The sequence below is a fragment of the Mesitornis unicolor genome, unplaced genomic scaffold (genome assembly GCF_000695765.1).
Source record: "Mesitornis unicolor isolate BGI_N332 unplaced genomic scaffold, ASM69576v1 scaffold2239, whole genome shotgun sequence".
Lineage (NCBI taxonomy): Eukaryota > Metazoa > Chordata > Aves > Mesitornithiformes > Mesitornithidae > Mesitornis > Mesitornis unicolor.
In genome coordinates, this window is record NW_010207780.1 from 4,593 (window position 1) to 22,577 (window position 17,985).

The following is a 17,985-nucleotide window of genomic DNA, read 5'->3' on the forward strand; positions in this document are numbered from 1 at the left end:
CACGTCTCTCAGCACCTCATCTCCCTGTCTTCTAAATCCCTCCAGGGATGGTGACTCTACCACTTCCCTGGGCAGCCCCTTTTAGTGCCTGATAACCCTTTCAGGTAAGAAATTTTTCCTCATATCCAATCTAACCCTCCCCTGGTGCAACTTGAGGCCATTTCCTCTCATCCCATCACTCGTTCCTTGAGAGAGGAGATTGACCCCCCCCTTGCTACCCCCTCCTTTCAGCGAGTTGTAGAGGGCAATAAGGTCTCTCTTCAGCCCCCTCTTCTCCAGGCTGAACACCCCCAGTTCCCTCAGCTGCCCCCCATGATTCTTGTGCTCCAGACCCCTCACCAGCTTTGTTGCTCTTCGTTTAGTCCCTGCCACCACAGTGGGACCTGGGACAACCCCATGGCGCGATCTGCTGAGATGAAGCTTCTGGGTAGGAAAACAAGGAGATCTGCATTTCTTTGGACAGGCAGCCCTGCTCAGCAAGTCCCTTTACACACTCAGAAACTCGATTTTGTGACCTGCTGGAGGTGATTGTCAGCAAATCATGGGAAAGCCCAGAGAAATTCACACAGCAGTGGAGGTAACCTGAGCGAGGACAGGTACTGATACCTGCTGGTGTACGGAGGTAGGTAAACAGCCATTTGGCTGCACCCTGAGCTTCCTACTTGGGAAGGTAAAAGAGGGTAAAAAATAATAGACAATCAGGGACTATAAAGCCTGACTGGATAGAAACTCAGCCCCCACTTTTTCCTCCTCCCGTTTTGAACCATAACATTAATAAACAATGTGTTGTGTGTTCTCAGTTTCACGGGCTTTTCTCTGTCATGTTGACATGCAGTTTCTCATCTGTTTTTAATATAAAACCTGAGCGCAGCGTGGGGACTCTTACTGCAGTTAGAGCTGACAGCTTGGAGTTTTCACTCAGCTAAAGGCATTAATAAAAGCTATTTTGCTCCTGTGCACGAAGTTGAATCTGGGCATAATGGTTTTTTCTGCCACACAAAGAAAAAAAAATTAAACCAGTATATTCTGGAACTACTTAAGCCTTGAACAAGGAGCAGAATGGTAAAGCAGAGGAAGGCGAAAGTTTTTACTAAAATACGCTCAGGCCTCCGAGCAGAACTGGAGAAATGAGGAAATGCCAGGAGAGAGTTTTCTATGCAGCAGGCTATTGTTGTAGAGCTTGCAAATTGTACTTAAACACTGAATTGCTCCATTGTTAGAAGCACTTAAAACATAAAGCCGAGGAGAAACAGGTTTCCTTGTTCCGGCTGCGGGAAATAGTGGAGCTTTTAGATCAATTGTTATGCAAATCTGCCTCTAGTTTCAACCTAGGTTAAAAGCTATTCTCCAGTCAATTAAAATCGGAGTATCTAAAGTGGTTCTTGCACCAAGGTTAACTTCCCAGAGATGTCAGGCTGTGGTTTTGCATTTTAAAATGTAGCTAGAAGCCCTATTCCTCTCTAACGAGAGAGAGAGGAAAAAATATCATTAAAAGGACTTGGGTGGAGGTGCACCAAGGAGCGGGTTTGCCTTGAGCCGGCCACAGCAGCCACCCCAGCAAGGTCCACCTGACAATTCCACCCCAGGCTGAATACTGACGGCCTGCCTGGATGCCACCTGGCTAAGAGCAGAGCATTTTGCAGGTTGACATGGGTGGGCTGGAATGGAGGAGAACTACGGATTAGATGTAGCCTTGGAACACAATTCCTGATTTCATGGCAGGGCACTAGTTCAGAATAGTGCCCAAAATCAGGGCCGAAGCACAGCTGGCACATAGGGCTGACAAAAAAACCCTCATAAACTCTCTGTCTAGAGGCTCACAAGGCTTTTTCATGTTCTCAGTCTTAGAGGAGGTTTGGGATGTGCCACCGACCCTGTGTTGGGCTGCATTGCACTTAGCTCAGCCCTTTCACAGCCCACAGAGCAATTCTGCTTCTCCTCCCCATAAGTACTGGCCATGCCACCCCGGCCAGGAGGATGGGGAAGGACTTTTACAGCAGCAAATTTGAGGGGCACATGAAGTGCACCCTTGGGCAGCGGGTGGAGCCATGGGCACCACATTCCTCACACCTTATGGTCGCCCAGCACTTCACTCCCTGCCTGTATCAACAAAACCCATCAGCAACACCAAGATGAGTACCACACAATCCTCCTTTTTCTAAGGCACTTGATCTATACTTTCAAAGTTAAGCATCAGACAGCTCATAGTTCAAAACTGCAGAAGTTTGCACTTCTTCGCAAAACAGTTTACATGAACTTTTGTTTCTGACTCTCTCATCTCAGACCATGAGTACCTGCTCCTACACCTCTCCAGAACAAAGACTAGGTTTCTGGCAGAGCAGAGCTGTAAAACTGCTCCTGCGTTCGTGGAGTCAGATAAACAGCATGCCATTGATTTAAACACACTGTTTTACAGCAGGCAGACAGGTTTTCCCTTCAGCAACGTGCTTTATCGGGTGGTACATGAGTCGGTCAGTAAAATGCATAAGTATGTTGTTAGTCAGGATGCACATTGTGCGTGACAAACAGCGCACACAGTGCAGAACACTTCCTGATGGGAACTAGGTTTGCCGGGAAAGCCCAGGCTGCAAACACAGCTCATCCCATGCTCAGCAATACCTGAGTGAATAACATCAACACCTGGCCAGACACCACAAGCTGATGAGCGCCTGAGTTGCCTCAGTCGCATAGCATCCACGGGGAACAGTCCTTGGGAGCTGGGGACACCAATCACAGGCTGAAAGTTGGCATATGACACAGGGCACACTCTGGCAAGGGCAGCAAGACGGCGAGTAGGATAATGGAGGGTAATAGCTGTAAAGTTAGAAATCATCAGGGCTCAGCCTACGCAGAGGGTTAGTTACCAAGAGAGCCGTCATCACAGTTCTGATGCCTTGATGTCAGAGCTCCTATGCCTGTTTTATTGGTTAAGTATATGGTTTTACTGGTATTTATAGAAGTATGCCTGCATACAGAACAGCAAGGGAGTATATCAGCCAGGAAGTGCTGAGCTGGCACCAAGTGCCATGTGAGAGCATCCAGACCCCAGCCAAGACTCCATGAGAGGACTGATAAGTGCACATGGGAGGGGCTGTCCTAATTTCCAGGTCATGATCCTTGGCTGATGTGTAAAAGCAATCTGTCATGGTTTAACCTGGCAAGCAGCTAAACACCATGCAGTTCACTTGCTCAACTCCCCCCACTCCCTGGTGGATTGGGGAAAAGAATTGGAAGAGTAAAAGTAAAAGAACTCATCAGTTGAGATAAAGGCTCTTTAATGATTAAAATAAACCGAACTGAAATAATAATAATACTAATGAACTGCAGCATGAATAGGAACAACACTAAAGCAAAGTTATACTGAGCTCACAAACAGCAGCCGCTAAAACGGACCCCAAAAACGCCAGCCACTGGCCGTACGGCAACAAAAATGCAACAAGGGAGGGGTGAGCCTTAGGAACAGAGATGGGTCACCAGCATGAAGAACAAGGGAAGAGATCAAACAAAGGAAGAAGGAATCATCTCCAGCAAACTCCCTAACGTATAATGTGATGTTTATGAGATAGAATAAATCTTTATTGGTCAGTCTGGATCACACCAGGATCATCTGTCCCTGGTCACCTGTCCCAGAGAATCCTGTGCTTTTGCTTCCCACCCTTTCTCTTGTGCACAAAGAAAAAAAAATATAAACAAAAGAAACTATGAACACATGTTTAGGTAGAGACTGAAAGACAAAAGCTAAAAAATGTAAACATATCCTGGTGAAAATGAAAATAACTCTATCCCACCTAAAGCTCCGAGGGGAGTCCCCCAGGGACTGGCCACTGCAGCAGTGTCTTGCACAGAGCCCAGCAGCAACTCCAAGCCCCTGGGTGATGGGCTACCTCTTCCCAGAACCCCAAACCCCAGCCCTCATTCTAAGTTCCCAGCTCTAAAAGACAAACAAGCCCATGAAGGGCCAGCCCGCTTTTGGGCATACCACCCCAAGGACAGCCCTGCTCCCAGGGGCGCAGATTTCCCCAGCTCTAAAAGGCTGACATGGCACTGGGTGCCTTTGTGGTGGTCTTTGGGGTGCTAAGGAAGGCAGGGTTTGGTCCCCCAGTAGCAGTAGGAAACAAGAGTCCTGAATGCCTCTCCCCATTGCAAAATTTTCACCTTCTTTCCACAGTGCTGAAAGCAAAATTCACATCATTCCTCCTTCAGATGAGAGAGCCACACTATTTCACTCTGTCTCAAGGGAAACCTACTTTTGAGATAAAGGTAGACTGCAGAGATTTTGCTTTCCTTTATGTAAATATATGTGTACAGGAAAAAACCTGAGGGATGTAGCAAATCATTTTCCAGACTGGCATATAACTTTGTGTATGCACAGTGAATCTGGAGATGCACGACTCAGACTTGTGTGAAGGCACACTTCTGCCAAATTTGTTTAAAATTATTTTTATTCTTTCTCTCTGAGAAAGCTCCAATTGAAGCAAAATGAAATATTGGCTCAAGCTGCTCTGCTGAACGCTCTGTCCTAGTTCTTCAGAAAGATGACCAGCCCTAAGTTAGTCACTGTACACTAAGAACTTCTTAAAAAGAAGGCCAGTGTCTCACCTGATAAACACTGCAAAGTCCATGTGTTGTGGGAAGTCTAGAGGACAATGAACCACAGCAACAGGCTGTGCTGGCAGGTTGAGAAGAGGAAGGATGCAACAGCAGGGCTGATGCACTGCACCACTTCCCCCTGGGCTGGGCACCCCAGCACCATCACCCCATGGGTAGGTGAGAGCCTGGAGTGGTGGAGCTGCAGCTCTCACCTGCACTGGCTGAGCTGATGGTGCCCTGGGACCCCCAGAGCAGCTGGGCTCTCACAGCCTGGCTTTTGGGAGGATGGCACTGTCTGCTGCACAGCACCCAGGTTGCCAGGGCAGAGTTTGGCCTGGAGCAAAAGACACCAGGAGGGAATCAGCTGCCTCTGGGAGCTGTATTCAAGGTGCCCTCTGCACAGCAGCTGTCTCTGTTCCTCACCCTGTGCAGCTCGCTCCTTGCCTCCCAGAGCCCATCTCGACAGGACTCCTGTGTCCTCTCAGCATCACGAGACTCTCACACATCCAGCTGTCACCAGTGGAAGTCCACAGACCCCTGTGCTTCACCTGAAATGAGCTCAAAATCCCTCCTCGGTGCATCCAGGAAAGGCAACAAGAGGCAAGTAGATTAAAAAGTCCTCAAACGCTGAACATAAGCAGCTACAGAGAGGCTGTGGGAATTGGCACATGAGATGCCGCAGCTGCACAGGCAGCTCCTTGCCCACTTCTGCAGAGTTTCGCCATGCGGTGCTTGGCAGCCCCACAGAATCCCACTGCCCACGCATGGGCTCGTGTCACAGCAGTGGCTGCCCAGCAATCCCCAGCTCACAGCCCTGGGGGAGGGCCACCTGCACAGCCGCTCGTGGGAGAAGAAAAAGGGAAATGAGTGGGAGAGAACAACACGCAATAGTTGTATTTTTGCTTTGCAGTAAGATTTGTTTGTCAAATAAAATTGCCCTCTCGTGGGGCTCAAAGCACTGAAATGCTGGGATCTTTAACTGCCTACCTTTCAAGGTTTACTCCAGCCCCTTAGTACAGTCTGAAACCATTCTGGAGATTGTTTCATCCCCCCTGGAGCAGCACTGCTTTAATGACATCTTTACAGCCCTAATGTATGTCCTTGGTGAAGATTATAGCCCTGCTGTTAGAAATTTGTTGCAGGACAATGCTTAGACAATGAGAAAATAGCTACTGGGGAGCTAGGAGTTTGGTGTGCTGGTGGTGCAATTCACAGTGCGCCTCATGAGTTGCTTTTGCATTCATACATTCTGCAGAAACAGAAACATGAACGATTAGGAATGATTGTAGTTAGCATATGACTAATTCATTGGCCTATTTTGGTTTCCATTTCATTTAGAAGAAGTCTCGGTCCATACGTCATCAGTGTATTACAGACCAGCATGCAAATCCCTCAATTTTCTGGTCTAATCTCACCAGCAGTTTCTGATAACTCTGCTTACGCTGCAGAGCATACCTAAGCCATGAGTGAGCCCAACTCTTTCTTATGAAATCCTGTTCCAGACTGACCTCCTCTCAATGCAAGCCCTCACATACCCAGCAAGCAGCAGTCCCTGCCCAAATAGTTCAGGGTTTGGGTCCCTTCACTGAGGAGCACAGTGCTGCAGAGGATGAGTCAGAACCCAGCTTTAGATTTCCACGTAGGAAGTTGTTCCATGCACAGACAAGGTGTGGAGCCAGCTAGACTGAGGTAGTGTTGAGTTTTGTGTCCAGATCCGGCACAGAGCAAAGAAATTAAATAGTCAGTTCCTTTGAGAGCCCTTCAGGAGCTACCTGCTCATCATATGTCAGAGAGATTTTGCAATAAATCATACAGCACTAACGATCATCAAAATACTTAACCATGGAAAACTGTTTCAATGCTACCTCAATGCATTAATGAATGAACCATTAATTAATTCAAATTATTAAATATAGCCCTTGCTTTCCTGCTAGGCTAGAATGACTTCGTGCCAAATCCAAACAGGAGAGTGGTATTTAAGCCATCTCTGAAATCACGATGGGCATGAGGAGCTCAGATACCACTGGGCCAGGAGCAGCCCAGCACTTATTTGCTGCGATGATGCTGAGCAAAGAAGAAAGCACAAGGCTGCTCCAAGCTGGAAAGATCTCTGTGGAAAGAGAGAGCAGGTCTCTTCACAGATCCAAACCACCGTTGCATCTCATGCAGAGGGGACCTTCAACCTTGAAGCTCCTTTGAACAGATCCCTGGCAGTCCCAGGAACAAAAGCAGATTTGCAGCCACTGGCTGGCCATGCTGCTCCTGCCTTGGGCACAGACAGAGAAGAAAAGGTTTCTGATGCATAACCACTGTGATTTTTAATTTTCCAGGGTAGTCAGTAAAGTCTGAAAAGCTTTTACGTCCTTTCTTTCTGCAAAAGGACTAGATTATTGATTCTATGCTAAAACAAACAAAAAAAAATCTATTTGGATTGTTTATAAAGAGGGTACTAATGCAGTAAATCGCTCAATACAGGAATAAATTCACTACACTGTCAATCACTTAACTGGCCAGCAAGCCAGTGATACCCATCAAGCAATGGTTAGAAACCTCAGCTGTTTTGAACATAGCAGAAATCCAATTACAAGCAATAGCTGCGAGGTGACTACTTACACATAGGAAAGAGTCGAGACGGGACGTTTTATATTCCATATTGAAGATGTTGTCCAATGCCTGGGCACTGAAGATGGGTGCATTCAGCCTTAAAACAAGCAGCAGTTCCCCAGCTTGGTGGGAGACTAAACGCTGAGAGAACAGGGAAGTCTTTAAAACGAGATCTTTCTGAAGGGCAAAATTTCACCTGCATCCAGGGAAAAGTCCTTTGCAAGTGCAGCATCACGTCAGCTTTGCTGCACCCCAGGAGAAGAGCTGCACAGAGCAGATGAATGGAAAGAGATCAAGTGTCATTAGAACCCCCATGAACAGGTCAAAAAGGGAAGTAAGATGAGTAAGGAAGGGACTGAGATCTCCTGAGCTCAGCCTTTCCTATCTCACATCTTTTCTCTGAGGCACTGGAATGCCCACAGCACAGAGCCTCCCATACGAGCTTGATCTCACCACACTGGCAGAAGAAGGCTTGTTGTACCCAGCTCTGCCCCACAGCAGCCTGGCTCCATGGAAATTACTGAAACTTCAAAAAATGGTCGATGATAACCTTAATTCACAGCCAAGAGGAACTGCAGCACTGATTTTAATAGAAGCGGAATTAGATCAACTCCAGGTACTAGGGAAAAGCTTCCCCAGTAATTGTTATTATAATGCAAATCTCTATGGAACCAGTCACCAGCACATTGTTAACCATTTCCATGTAGGAGTTCATTAAAATGGCACAAATCCTGCAAGGAGGGGAGCATTCTTTCCTCAAGGTACAGTACACAAGGAGGTGAGAGTTGAAAGGACTCACCCTTGGTCTCGCTGAGAATTACAGCAACACGGCACGCTCTCAGCTCCATCCCTGCCTCAAGAGAGACCAGCCTCTTACATTGTCCTCAGGGCCAGGCTGGGGAAATACAGGGCATGTTATTAAAAAGAAAGAATAGCTTCTAACTAATAACAATGCCCATACCTTTTTTTTTTAAATGACTGGAGGATCAGGCATGACACTGAAGCAATAGAGATAGGAGGGAAAATCAAAAACCCCCACAACCCTAGGATGGTGAGCATTAGCCAATTATGCATTCAGGAAACTGTGTTAATTAGAAGCTTTTCAAGAGGAGAGTCAAAGGACTTTGAAAACACAGATGGAAACCGATTTTAACAAGCAGTGATAAGTCCCAGTGCTGGAGAGGTATCAGCAGTGCAAAGTCCTCCTCCAGCACCTCCAATTACTACAGGGGACGGCTCCGGCCAAGGCTGTGCTACACCACCCACAGTGTGCAAGCCAGTGATTACTGTGATCGATTTGGGTGGAATATTATGATATTAAAATGCATAATCATGTAGCTGGACTGGTAAAGGATTATTCCCTACATAACAGTCATAGCTCTGTGAGAGCCCAGAAGCACCCAAGTCATCTGATTGCTCAGGAGTGGCCCATCATCAGTGACTCAGGGAGGAGGAATTGATCTTTCCTTTTTCTTAATGATGATGTCTAATGCAGCAGCTTTATGCACTAGGCAAGAGAGACCCAGGCTGTTTAAGAGGATTTCATAATAGCTCACACCTGAAGCAGTCTTTTTTCCCTGGCAGAGGGAAGTGCAGAGCAGAGTGGAACAAGTCACAATTAATTTGCTTGTTCTTTATGTATGGTTCTGTTCATCTCCTTTCTTGCTTAAGTCAGAGGAGCTCAGAACATGGATGTGAATTTGTTTACAAACATCAAAATAGGTTCCTTTGAGTGTTACATGTGCCTTCTTAAAAAGGGCATGTGAAAACCATTTAAGAATTTAAAATAAAAAATAACCTTGGAGACTGACCAGAGCTGTTCTAGTTTATCCCCAAAAGAATATTAACCTTCAGGTAATTCTTGAGATTTATTGCAGTACCAAGAAAACCAGGTCACGTAAAATGAAAGAGCCCATATTACCTGTGCAGGCAAAAGTGCCTTCTCAGCAGAGACTTGTTCATTCTCTGCTTGTCCTGCACCGTTATCATCACTTCCCTGAGATGCGATTTGTGAGGAATACTACAGGGAGCAGACATTGCTTTTGGTGAACTGTACTGCATGGGTCTGTAAGCTGGAAACAAGGACTGCAAACACCAAAATGTGACCAATGTAACATCCCCCTCACACACTCCTCACCCTAAACGGGTGTGCAACAGGGAGCAAAGTGCTTCTTTCAGAGTGAAAGACCTACCCAACGACCGCAGGCAAAGGAGATGGAGTCCCTGAGCCCAACAACTGCTGACCACCTGCCAACGCCCCAGCCTGTCCTTGCCCACAGCTTGCTCATGTACTGACACATCAGCAATAACTGGATGTGATTTTTGACACAAAAAACCCCAGAGAGCTTGGCGACACTTTAAATGAAGCTGTGAAGAGATGTGTTTGTTTTAGATGTAATTGAGCAGCTGTTTTATTCTGAATTAATGAACAGGAATGATTATAAACAATCCAGTTTTAGCAAACCATGTACTAACAATTACTCCTGACTGAAATCATAACTAAGCAAGTGCTAGAGAACTTTTGTGACAATGACTGGAAGGAGAAGATGAAAAAGCAAAACCAGTAAGGGGCAAGAGGACTAGAGATGCCTCCAGGCCAGGCTCCCTGCATCAGGCATGGGTTCCCCAGGCTGTCCTGCAGCAACCAAACCACTCCACGTGCCCACTCCACCACCCTCCATCATCACCATCTCTTCTTGCCCAAAGCTCCCTTTGATCAGTCATCAGAATCTGCTCATGCTCTTCCATCTTCCCAGCCCCTCTTCATGCTCATGTCCCCCCTCTTCGCCAGCCACAGCAACCTGCAAGGCTCTGGGGAGGGAAGGAGGACAGCGATGGCAGCAGGCTCAGGGGTAGAGATACCTGGCCTCTTTGTGGTTGCAAAATATATTTCAGACTCGTTTTCTCTCTGCCCTGGGTCACTTTGGCCAAGGCTGTTTGCACTACAGGCCTTGCACAGAATGGGATGCTCCCTGACATAGAGCTACATTCTTCTCAGCTGTGAGGAGACAGCCCCACAGACTCACTGAGCACCAGCAGCACCACAGAAAGCTGATCCTGAGCTGGAGAGTCCTGCGTTCATCCTTCCCATGCCTTCCAGCGTAGAAGAGATTCCTGTGTTTAAGCAGGACCCTGTGCCAAAGATCAGAGGACACAGAAAGCAGCTGTTGGGTTTCCCACAGGAGCTTCCCAGTTCATATGGAGCAGTTTTTAAGCAGTGAAGTCTTTGCCTTGAGTGAGTTTCAGTGAAAAATCTCTGAAGAGTTAAATGAGGACAGGTACATGTGCCACATGTGCAAATCACTTATCTCCTGCTGTGAAAATAGATCTGTTCCCAATCATTGTAGCTTCTCAACAACTGCCTCCTGATCCGTCTCCTCTTTAGCCCTCCATTTGGCCTTCTTTTCTATATTCATCCTCAGCAGCGTGTGATCCCTTTTAGCAGCCTTAAAAAGAAATGGTGAAAATAATTACTTGCACGCATTTCCCACCACTAAATTTCCCCATATTTACACCACTTGCTTTGACACCTCACTGTACTTTTTGATAATTTGCAGTCACAGAAGCTAATGTGTTACCTTGTGTTACCAAATTTTCAGCATTTGCAGCTCTGATTAGCAGGAAGATTACACTGTAGATTGTCTACAGGTGTGCTGGGACATGCAAGTCATGCTGGAGACCTTCCTTCCCCACCAGAGGGATGGGACAAAGTCAGTGTCACAGCTCTTGGTGGCCGTGGTGGCATGCAGGCTAGGTGGGCAGGACCATGAGTGCCTGACGGCCAGGACCAGGTGCCACTGACATTGTCTGAGCTGCTCCACAACCTTTGGACTGGGCTCTTGCTGAGGTACCATGATACAGAGCACTGCACAGCAAGGGTTTATGGCAAAGTGGGTCAGAAGGAACACACGAGCCATCAAATCGTGCTTCCCTCTGCCAATCTCTCCACCAGAAAATGGGGCAATACAGATCCTCTGCAAATATTGCTTAATGGACTTATGCTCAAGCCTATCTGTCACCTAGGCACTTATTGACAAAGGGAGCATACACAGACCATACATTAAGTGGAGCAGTTCACCCAGAAACAATACTCACTTCTTTGCCTGTGATTACCATGGCCAAGCAGCCCAGCAAGGTCAGCGCAATCATGATGTAGCAAACCTTGATCCTGACGCTGTTCCTTGCTGCGTCAAGGACCTCAGACCTGTGGAGGACAGAGCAGAGTTTCCATCCTGCAGCAGCACATGTGAAATGAGATCATGGGGAGCTGAGTAATAAATCCTCAAGTCTTTCAGCAACTGCCTGTTAATGTCCAATGTGTTTCAGCCTTCTCTTTCTGCAAGTGTGTGCTGGTTTTGACTGGGATAGAGTTAATTTTCTTCACAGAAGCTGGTATGGGGCCGTGGTTTGGATTTGTGCTGGAAACAGTGTTGATCACACAGGGATGTTTTCGTTATTGCTGAGCAGTGCTTACACACAGTCAAGGCCTTTTCTGCTCCTCACTCCACTCCACCAGCAAGGGGGCTGGGGGTGCATGAGAAGTTGGGAGGGGACCCAGCAGTGACAGCTGAGCCCATCTGACCAAAGGGATGTTCCAGACCATGTGAGGCCATGCTCAGCAATATAAACCTGGGGGAAGAAGAAGGAAGCGGGGGACATTTGGAGTGCACTAGTCTCCCCATTAGTCTCCCCAAGTAACTGTTACGTGTGATGGAGCCCTGCTTACCTGGAGATGGCTGAACACCTGCAAGCTGATGAGAAGTAGTGAATGGATTCCTTGTTTAGGTTTGCTTGTATGTGTGGCTTTTGCTTTACCTATTAAGCTGTCTTTATCTTAACTCATGAGTTTTCTCACCTTTACTCTTCTGATTAATCCCACCAGCAGAGAGTGAGCAATCAGGTGCATCATGTTTAGTTGCCAGCTGGGGTTAAACCCCAATAAAGTGCTTAGCAAAGGATTCAAAAAGCCTGTGGGGGAATGATTTAACCTTCCTTCCTTATAGGTGGGGTATTGCTACTCCCAACAGCCATCAGTAACAATAGGAATAACAAATCCTGCTCTCCTGCCTTCTTCTACTGCACTTGAGAGTGAACACCTGAGGAATGACATGGACAGGAAAGTCTTTCCATTGCAGTAATGGAATTATGGGGGGCCCATTTTTGGGTGTTGCAGGGCGTGGGGTGCTGCACAGCACCAGGAGATGCTGGGGCCATGTCACCAGGGCCAGACAATGCCACCCTCAGTGGAATAAAATCACATGCATGACATTTTGGCTAAGAGCAACAGAGAGTTCTCACACACAGCAAAGAGGTCCAGCAACTGGTGGCTGGGTCTGTGGCCACGTCCCCATCACAGCTACATGTGGTGCTTTGCAGCCTTGTCCTGCTGCAGCATAGCCCCGCAAACATCTGCCTGCAGTGGAAGGCTGAGCCTGAGCTGGAGCGGACAATTGTGCCAACCATCCGGAGTTGTCTTCCCAAGCAGCTGAACAGCCACAGCCATCGCTGGGAAACCTCCAAAACCTTCCACGAGTGACTCACAGCATTAATCCAACAATTCACGCTTGCGAAAGACTGCAGTGTGGCAATGAGTCATTCATGAAATCATACCCAGCCATAGATTTATGTAAATCTGCAAGGGGGAGGCTGACTGGAGGAGCCCCCAGGATGTCAAAAGTCAGGAAGCATCCAGTCTCCAAAACTGAGTGACAATGCTTTAACAAAATGCCTCAACAAGGAGATGAAACTATAGCCCAGATGTGAGGAACTCATTGCAGATATCTGTCACCAAAGCTGCATATAGCCCCAATTTCTTTTCAAAAATTATGCAGCATCATTAATTGCTAATCAATAAAAACTAGCAAAGCATGCAAAAACTCCAAAGTGGATGATCCTTTACCATGGTGGCTTCTGACTTACAAAGCCACTTGTCTTGCAGAAGACACTTCAGCTTAGTCTGAAACTTATGATATCTAAAACAAGTGAATCCAGTTTACTTCACAGAGCATGACAGTAAGTTCGTGTTTCCAAAAATTCATATTATTTTTGGACACCAAGTAGCAGCAGACCCCATCAGCATGAAGAAGCAGTATTGTGCACATAAGCACAATTCTGGGTAATGCAGGCTTGAGTCTCAAGCCATACACATCCAAAAGCATCATTTTAGAATAGTCTACTTACGATATGTGCTTGGGAATGTCCTCCTCCTTTTTAAAGCGTCCTGCCCATACTAACACTTTTTTATCAAAACTCGTAGGCCTTCTGTCATTTTTGAAAGCTTTGTAACCTGTAAGAGATTTTATAAAAGAAAACAATGAGCTAAGCTTAAAGAAAGGAAGAGGGGAAAAAAGCTGTTATTACAGGGGAAAAAGGAATGAAAGTTTAGAATGGCACTTTTCTATCCTGTGAGAGCCAAATGTGCCTTCTAATGTCAAAAAGACTCAGCAGCTGGTGTGAGATGCTTTGTCACATGTGCAGCTTATCACATTTTGCAATTTCCGCTCCCGCCCCCCTTTAGTTTACGTAGGTTTTAAACCAAAAATCTCTTCTAACCTTCCTGATTAAGGGGGGAAAGAATGCGGGGCTGATGTCACCCAAGCCCACAGCATGCTTTCACTCTGCTAGCTTCTTGATTTTAAATGGTCCAGCCAGCGAGTTAAGCAAACTGCCAGCAGCACTAATAACTCCTTGACAGCATCTCCTAAAAGCACGGATGGAGAGATGAGGCCTGTTAAAATACAGCCTGGTGGGACGCTGGCAGTCGTTCTCATGCAGGCTGGGTACCACACTACTGTACTCTAATGATGATACATTACACCCCACCAGACTACCACAGTGATGCCATTAACATGCTGTCATCATGAGCGCGACGAGAGCAGGACTCTGGCTCTTGATGAAAACAAGCCCAATGACAGGCCACAACAAGGGCAGTGGCAGGGAGACCCTGCATAAATAGGGTAAGCAACAGCTAGCTCAGATCCTGGCTTTTGCATTGCACACCTGTACATGTGGCTGTACATGGGCTGGCTGGGACTGTTCACACTTCCAGGTCTGTGCACTCAGGGTGCTAGGTTACAGTGCCCTGTGCTTGCAAATGTGGGGCTGGTGTTTAGAAGTGTCCTGGGGCTGACCAGGGCACGCAGGAAGGAATGGACATGAAAATGCTCCCGCTCTCAGTGTTCTGCACTTCCTGGCTGTTGCTGGATTGCTGGTGCTTGGCTGAAAGGAAAGCACTGCCACTACACAGAATCACAGAATATTAGGAGTTGGAAGGGACCTCGAAAGATCATCCAGTCCAACCCCGCTGCCAGAGCAGGATCACCAGACCAGGTCACACAGGAACACATCCAGGGGGGTTTTGAGTGTCTCCAGAGAAGGAGATTCCACAACCTCCACAAGTTTTTCCTTATGTTCAGGTTGAACCTCCTATGCTCCAGCTTGCACCCATTGCCCCTTGTCCTATCATTGGACATTAGAGAGAAGAGCCTGGCTCCTTCCTCCTGACACTCACCTTTTACATATTTATAAACATGAAAGTCACCCCTCAGTCTCCTCTTCTCCAAGCTAAAGAGACCCAGCTACAGAATAGGGTGCTGGGAGCATCCCTTCCCGCCTGTGCTGAGATGGTGAAATCACATTGAGTGCCTTGGCCTGCCAGGACTTCTGAGTGACTTCAAAATCCCAGGTGTAAATCTTGGCACCCAGACTTCCAGGTAAATATTATCTCCTGCTTCTCCTATTTCTCTTACAGAGTGCCAGTGAAACCAGAAGAGCTACAGCTGAAATATCAGCAAGTCTCCGAATCAGATCTGCAGCAAGCAGTAAGAATTATTGCTAAAAGGACAGGCTCCATTCCAAGGGATGCAAAAGCAAAGTCCCATGCTGGAGACCCCCAGGCAGCCTCACGCAGCCCAGCCTCGGTGGGGTGAGGAATCTGCAAAGGCACGACCAAGGGGGTGGTGGTACAGATTAAAATGAGAAACCATCTCTGTGCCAGGAAGCTATCCTGCATGGGAACAGCCCATGCCTGCTGCCTGCCAGGTATGCCAGGGCACTGCCGCCACAGGCACGCACAGCCCTGGCAGGGAGCGCCAGGGCAAGCAGAGCAGTCTGTGTCTGCCACATGCACCAGCACCTGCGGGGATGGGCATGGGGCCTCCACAGGAAACCTGGCGGCTAGGTAGGAGAAGGAGCAGCATTTACTTATTATTTTTAATTAACAAGCTCCCTGACGTGAAGTGTCAGTTCGCATTGCTGCTGGAAGAGGACTGTTTAACACACAAAAACCCCTTTATCCCTGTGTGCTATGCCAATCAAGAGCTCTCAATTTGCTCCGTGTCCTGGCAGTGTTTGTAACCCCAGGAGATGCAGCACTGTAGTAATGCAGCCACAGATGAGAACAAGGGTCGTTTTCTCACCCTTTCCTGCAAATCCCCTTTCTTTCCATGCTGCAGCATGAAACAGTGACCAAAGCCATTCTACCCACCCGGACTACCCATCTGCAAATCCTTACCCTGAGCACCGTCTGCTTTGTCGCTGAAGGCTCTGGTGGGGTGAGGGACCGACCCAGCCACTCGCCGCCACAGCCCAGGGCTGCTCCCCAGCAGCCTCCCCAGCATCACGGCGCGGCCGGCACCGAGCCACCAGCCCGGGAGCACGCAGGAGCCCAGAAGACTGCTTCAAGGAGTTACAAACATCAAACTACCACTTCCTGTAACAAAGTAGAAGTGTGTGTTTCCACACCGGCTACCAATGAGTTTTGCTTGCATCATTATGAGTAGTTAAATCGACTGTCTGTGTTTGCCAACAGGGCACAGGCCTTCTGAGCCAGGCGGGCAGAGATCACTGCTCCTGCCCAGCCCAGCCTCTGCCCCATGCTCTCCATCCCAAGGAGCTGCTCAGGAGAACGACAAGGATTTAAGTGATTTTCTGTCCTTACTGTGGTAGGACTAAAATAAGACGGCGTGCTGAGATATCCCCAAAGATAGGCTTAGTGACTGCTAATTATCACAGCCAGTTAAGCTGTTAGGATTTTCAATTGTTCTCAGCTAAAATAATCTTGCAAATCAGCTGTGTTAAACAGGCTTTTTGAAGGGGAGCAGCCTTTCCCCTGTCTCAGAGTAAATGTGGTTTGGCCAAAGGAAACAGAAGCAAATGTTTGTGACTATAAATGCAGATGGGGAGTCTGTCTCACACTCAGGCTGCAAACTTTCCTGGCAAAGAAATACATTTCAGGTTTAAATCTTAAACTAAGAAATTCTGTAAAAAACCTCAGGTAATGCAGTATTTGTCAGTCAGTAAAATTGTCACTGAAATGTAGCGGTACCTGTGAAGTAATTTGTCTCTTTGAATTAAATCTCCACAAAGTCTGGATAGTGCTGGATGTTTTCCACAACATCAGCTGTTGTAACCAGAGAATGAACCAAAAACAATGCCATTTTATCACTTTGACATTTCTCCTGCGTTTTGCACAAAATTCTCCCTGATGGGTCAGGAAATGGAAATGCAAAATACTTGTCTCCTTTGGAGCAATGGGGTATTTACTCTCCCTAAGCATACAAGGCTGTAAAGCTGATTTACAACTAGGGAAAAAGAAAAATCCATTTGAAAGGGAAGAAGCGGTTGTCGAAAGGAAAATTTTCAGAACTATTTAGTAGTACTGTCGAATGCAATATTGCAGATAATCAAAGTGTGTCTACAAGCAAGGAGAGAAACTGCAAAAGAACAGAGCAAGGTTATTCTTTAAGGGCTGAGGGGATGAAAGATGTGAGACAGATGCAGCTCCAGCTACCTGGCTCCTGGCCCCAAGGAAAATCTCTACCATTTGTAGAGATGTTTTATATTTTTTGAGAACGTGAAATTATTGATACCAAGGAAAAAACGGACACAAACTGGAACACAGGAGGTTCCACTTCAATTGGAGAAGAAACTTCTTCTCAGTGAGGGTGACAGAGCCCTGGCCCAGGCTGCCCAGAGAGGTTGTGGAGTCTACTTCTCTACTGACATTCAAAACCCGCCTGGACGCCTTCCTGTGTAACCTCATCTGGGTGTTCCTGCTCCGGCAGGGGGATTGGACTGGATGAGCTTTGGAGGTCCCTTCCCATCCCTAACGTTCTGGGATTCTGTGATTCTGTGAAAGAAGAAACTCGCAGCAGTAACAAACGTTTTTTTCTCCTCTTCCATGAAAGCTCCACAGTGTATCCGGACATAACACAATGTGTTTAGCTTAATTTGCTTGTAATTTTGTAAAGCAAATTAAATCCATTTCCAGATTAGGAACCCATACAGAAAATAAATGGTGGTTTGAGCTTCCAGCTGCAAACAAGACCTGCAAACAAGTAGAAATCAGTGGAAGTGATTATGCTGGGAGGAGCAGAAGCGAAACCTGGTAAAGGCATTGAAGATATTTGTGTCCTGCTCAGGATTTCCTGGGGGGTCAAGAGCAGGAAAGGTGTATTTACAGTGTGAAGTTTACAGGGCTCACACTCCTGAGCATCCCTGTGGGCCCCCTTCTCACCTTGCAGCAGAGCTGCTAAGTGGAAAAGAGGCACTGCACGCCTGGACATCCCTTGCACCCCATGCTAGGTGGGCAGGAGGGATTGAGGGCAGCAGATGAGATGCGCTATCGCAGTGCCCACCTTGCACTTGGAGCCGCCCAACCCAACCCCGCAGGGGCTCTGGCTCTAGACGCATCAGAGCATTTTTACTTTAACACTCTCCAAAATAGTTATTGCAGAAGTGACTGTCTTTACACTGTGTCTGATTATGGATTTGAAGAGAAAACAAACTTTT

At 47.2% G+C, this 17,985-nt stretch overlaps 1 protein-coding gene across 1 annotated transcript; it reads right to left on the reverse strand.

The window, feature by feature from the left end:
* Positions 1-10,532: 10,532 nt before the first annotated feature.
* Positions 10,533-13,480, reverse strand: LOC104534665 (protein FAM162A-like; the record flags this gene model as incomplete). Its single annotated transcript, XM_010192230.1, has 3 exons — positions 10,533-10,640; positions 11,290-11,398; positions 13,375-13,480. Coding segments are annotated over 3 exons (323 nt in total), but the record flags the coding sequence as incomplete, so codon positions are not given.
* Between the last annotated feature and the right edge of the window lie 4,505 nt (positions 13,481-17,985).